This window comes from Anneissia japonica, unplaced genomic scaffold, assembly GCF_011630105.1.
Source record: "Anneissia japonica isolate Jap-2015-1 unplaced genomic scaffold, ASM1163010v1 scaffold287986_len575832_cov185, whole genome shotgun sequence".
Classification (NCBI taxonomy): Eukaryota; Metazoa; Echinodermata; class Crinoidea; order Comatulida; family Comatulidae; genus Anneissia; species Anneissia japonica.
Window position 1 is genome coordinate 278,498 of NW_022692348.1, and position 4,151 is coordinate 282,648.

Below are 4,151 nucleotides of genomic sequence, written 5' to 3' on the forward strand. Positions count from 1 at the left end.
AGTATCAGTGTTACTGTAAGTAAAAGTATCTAACCCTCTCCAGGGCCCATTTGGACTCGGACTTCGCCCAGAAAGCACATGCGTTACTTAAGGCTTGGTAGTAATGTGTTAGGTAGTAGTAGGAGCGGGCCCCCCCCCCTTCCGAGAGCTCACGAGTTACGCAAATGGGTCCTGTTTATTTTAATATGATATGCCATAATTGGAAATTATGGGACAATATATGAAACATTACACAGATGTGTATAAGAGACAGGATTATGGCATACTATTAACAATACATTATTCAGCATCGGAAAAGTTTTCCAACGATACCAAACACGACTTTTTGGTGAGCTTATATACTTATTCATATTTTATACACATTTTAAGTATATTTTGCGGATATTTTAAAACAAATAAACACCTATTTTTTAATTATGTTCCATTCTGGCATGAGTGACAGTAGTTTTTATATGTCTGGTTTGTTGCCCGTATATAAATTATGATTTTAGACACCAACATCATATCTGTAGCTTATTTAGTTCCAATTATATGCGCATTTTAGATAAAATTGGCGGCCATTTTGAAAAATGGCCGCCATTTGTATACCAGGTGAAAAATCAAGTGTCAACAGGGCTTAGGGTGACCAGGACGGATTAATTAGGATATCTGGCTATGTTGACTGCTTCTAACATTCCACTCCCCCTAACTTGATTTCTAGGCCTCTTTTTTGATTTTTTTCCTAGTCTATAGCCTTTGCAAACATACATAAACATTAATAGGCCTATAAGATTTATTTCAAAATTTGTACACAGCAGCCAATGGCTGAATTCAACACGTTATTCTGGTTCAATTCCAAATTTGAGTCATTTAAACAGTCCAATTATATATAGGATTATGTATGTGTATAATATGATATATCATATCTTACTATGGCAACCAACTGAGCTATAGTGTCTTAAGAAATTGATTCGGTATCATAAACAAGCCCGGATTTTTATAGGGGGGTCTTTTGGATACTAAAAGGGCACTTGCGAGCGAAGCGAGCACCATTGGCTTGGGGGCCAGGGTGCCGCCACGGGCCCCGGTGGGGTCCAGGGGAAAGGCGCGGTGGGGGTCCAGGGGGCGAAGCCCCTGGAAGCTCCAGCATTCTAGACATTTACAGGTGTTATCTAATTGATTTGAGAGGCCATACATTTAAAAAAAAATGTATATATTAAAGAGGTAATTTTTTGAGTTAGGCAAAGATAAAAAAACAAAAAACAAAAACTACTAGTTTAGTATTACAGTACTGGTAAATTAACAAGAGCCTACATTAGCATGATACAAACTCCAAAGAAACCAGTAGGCCTATGTGGTTTATTCTTTATTTTTATTCTTTTTAAGAAATAAAAAGTACCGTATGGTTTATAGCACTTTGGAAGTTGTATCATACTGCACTCACTCAAGACAATCAGTAACATAAAAAGAGCCGAAACAATTTTTTATGGTTGGCTGTAGTGTATTATTATCCCGATTAATATAATATAATATAATATAATATAATATAATATAATATAATATAATATAATATAATATAATATAATATAATATAATATAATATAATATAATATAATATAATATAATATAATATAATATAATATAATATAATATAATATAATATAATATAATATACAGTAATATAATATAATATAATATAATATAATATAATATAATATAATATAATATAATATAATATAATATAATATAATATAATATAATATAATATAATATAATATAATGATTTACTAGTATGGTTTGTATGGTTGGTTGTAGTGTATTATTATTATATATATACCGTACAGGTGTGAAACTATCCCCCGCCGGACACCATCCAGGTATTTCTGAGTCAAGGTTTTCAGGTGCCTAAATGGTCATACTGCACAATAAAATATTGCATCCATAGTAATATAACATATGGTGGCCGATGATCGTATCGGGAAGATCGGCGATACGCTCTGCTGCTGCTGCCCTGTCCTGTTCCTATTTTGGGCGGTTAGCCCTACACGGTTGTACTGATTAAATAATAATGTTGTAACAGTTGAAAATGCCCTATTTTCATTTATTTTTTTATATTACTAGGTAGGCCTGACAATTGGGTATTAAAGTAGGACTTTTTTTAAATGATGATAGGCTCTAGGCTAGGCCCAAGGTGTAGGCTAGCCAGCCTTTGTTGAAAGGGCACTTCATGAAACCACCTGGCTACGGGCTTGATAAATGCGGACAGATTACTTATTGCACTTTGTACAGCCCAGACGTGAGCATTTCGTGCTGAGTTTTTTATCATGCCAAAACAAAGGTGGACTTATATATCATCTAGTTATCAGTGAATTTTAAATTAAAAAAATAAAAAATGTACCTCCTTGATAAATAAATATCTCAATGCACTTACCTAATAAATATCAGCAAGAGTAAATACAACATCCTTACTGGTTCCGATCGGCTCTGTTTGTACCAACTGCCTGTGATCTTTCCCACCTAATATAGTTTAAAATCGGATACAGAGGCACATTTTGTACCGGTAACTCCCACGATTGATAGGTCCTTTAGGAAGCAGGCACTCGAATGACCTTAAAAAGCGATTATTGATGCTTATGAGGTGATCTATAACACTAAAAATCCACAATAGGCTTATATTCATTTGTGCTGCCAGCATCGAGATTGTATCTCATCATCATCATCATCATCATCATCATATCATCATCATCATCATCATCATTATCATCATCATCATCATCATCATCACTATCACCATCATCGTGAACGATCAGTTCTTGGTTTTTGTCGAAATTGGACGAATGTTTGACCTCCCCATTTCCGGATGGTTTTGATATTTCATTATGCTCAAGTTTCCGATTCTTGGATAATTTAAAACATCTCAAGGCTATAAAAGTACAACTTCATACTAGTATAGTCATCATCGTCATCATCATCACATCTTCATCTACATATTCATAGACCAAAGCTAAACCTGATAATAATAATGATATGAGTTATAATTGTAGGATAGACTTTTGCGATTTACATCCTTCACGACTTTTTGACCTTATATTTTTCTGTCGATGGTTTTGTGTTGCACCTACGGATCACAAATGTATAAACCGTGTGTGAGAATAGTTAAATAGGGCCTAATGTTAATTCCGATGATATTCTATTACACCCAATTGCCCGATTCTGGGATAATTTACTAAATGCTAAAATAATTATGTTGAACTAGGTGTTACTTTAAACGCTTTCAAACCCAAACCAAAGACCTTTCTTTTCCATCAAGTTTTTCATTAATTTAACATGACATTCTTATTCTATTATTTATGTACAGCGCATTGAGAATTTGCTTACTTGCGCTATATAAGAATGAACTATTATTACTAAATCAAACATAATCGGTATTTTCATGATCTAAAAATATATAGGCCTACTGTATCTGCCAACTGAACTTAGGGACATTTCTGATACCAAAGTTTTAAAACGTACACCCAAGACTCACTTAATTGTTTGCCTACGGTACCTCCAATTTCATTTTGATGTGTTGGTTGTATGTTTTGTATTGTGCTTTTGTTGTTACTGTTTCGAATTGCTGTGGTGCTCGTGATTTCGTGTTTAATGCTGCCTGAGTGTTTCATTGAACAAGACACTTAGAGCCAAGCTTAAATAATGATACTCAATTATGCCATTTGACAAAAACGTTAATTCAATTCAATTCAAATCTGGTTTATTCAAAAATAAAATGGCATTGCAGAATAAACTGAATTGCGCCAAATTTACATTATTAAAAACATTCAGATACATAAAATGTATTAAAAGCTATAAAAAAGAATTAAAATGTTTAAAAAACAAACATACAAATACAAGATGAATGCATTAAAATACAATAAGATAACAGCAGTACAGCAAAGGCATATACAGCTAAAAAAAACCATAAAAAGAGAGTTTTGATATAGTTCAGAGTTTTTGTTGAACTTGAAATCTTTTTTACCATGCCTTGTCCGGTTTATTTTCGTTCTGTGTTGAGATCACAAACCATCAATCATGCTGAAATCTCACGTAAAAAATGATTTGAAGTTAATTCTAATTGGCTTTATTAGCTAATTCACAACTTTTTTTTAAATGCCGCTAAGCCCCCGCCCACCCCA

The 4,151-nt window shown here is 33.4% G+C and overlaps 1 protein-coding gene across 2 annotated transcripts in view; it reads right to left on the reverse strand.

Moving 5' to 3' along the window:
* Nucleotides 1-2,583, reverse strand: part of LOC117100270 — a 23,564-nt gene extending 20,981 nt beyond the window's left edge. For both annotated transcript variants that reach the window (XM_033239898.1, XM_033239897.1), the window contains exon 1: nt 2,411-2,583. In XM_033239898.1, coding sequence (XP_033095789.1) covers nt 2,411-2,442 — 32 coding nt within the window. In that variant the 5' untranslated portion in view covers nt 2,443-2,583. The remainder of the gene's footprint in view (nt 1-2,410) is intronic.
* Between the last annotated feature and the right edge of the window lie 1,568 nt (nt 2,584-4,151).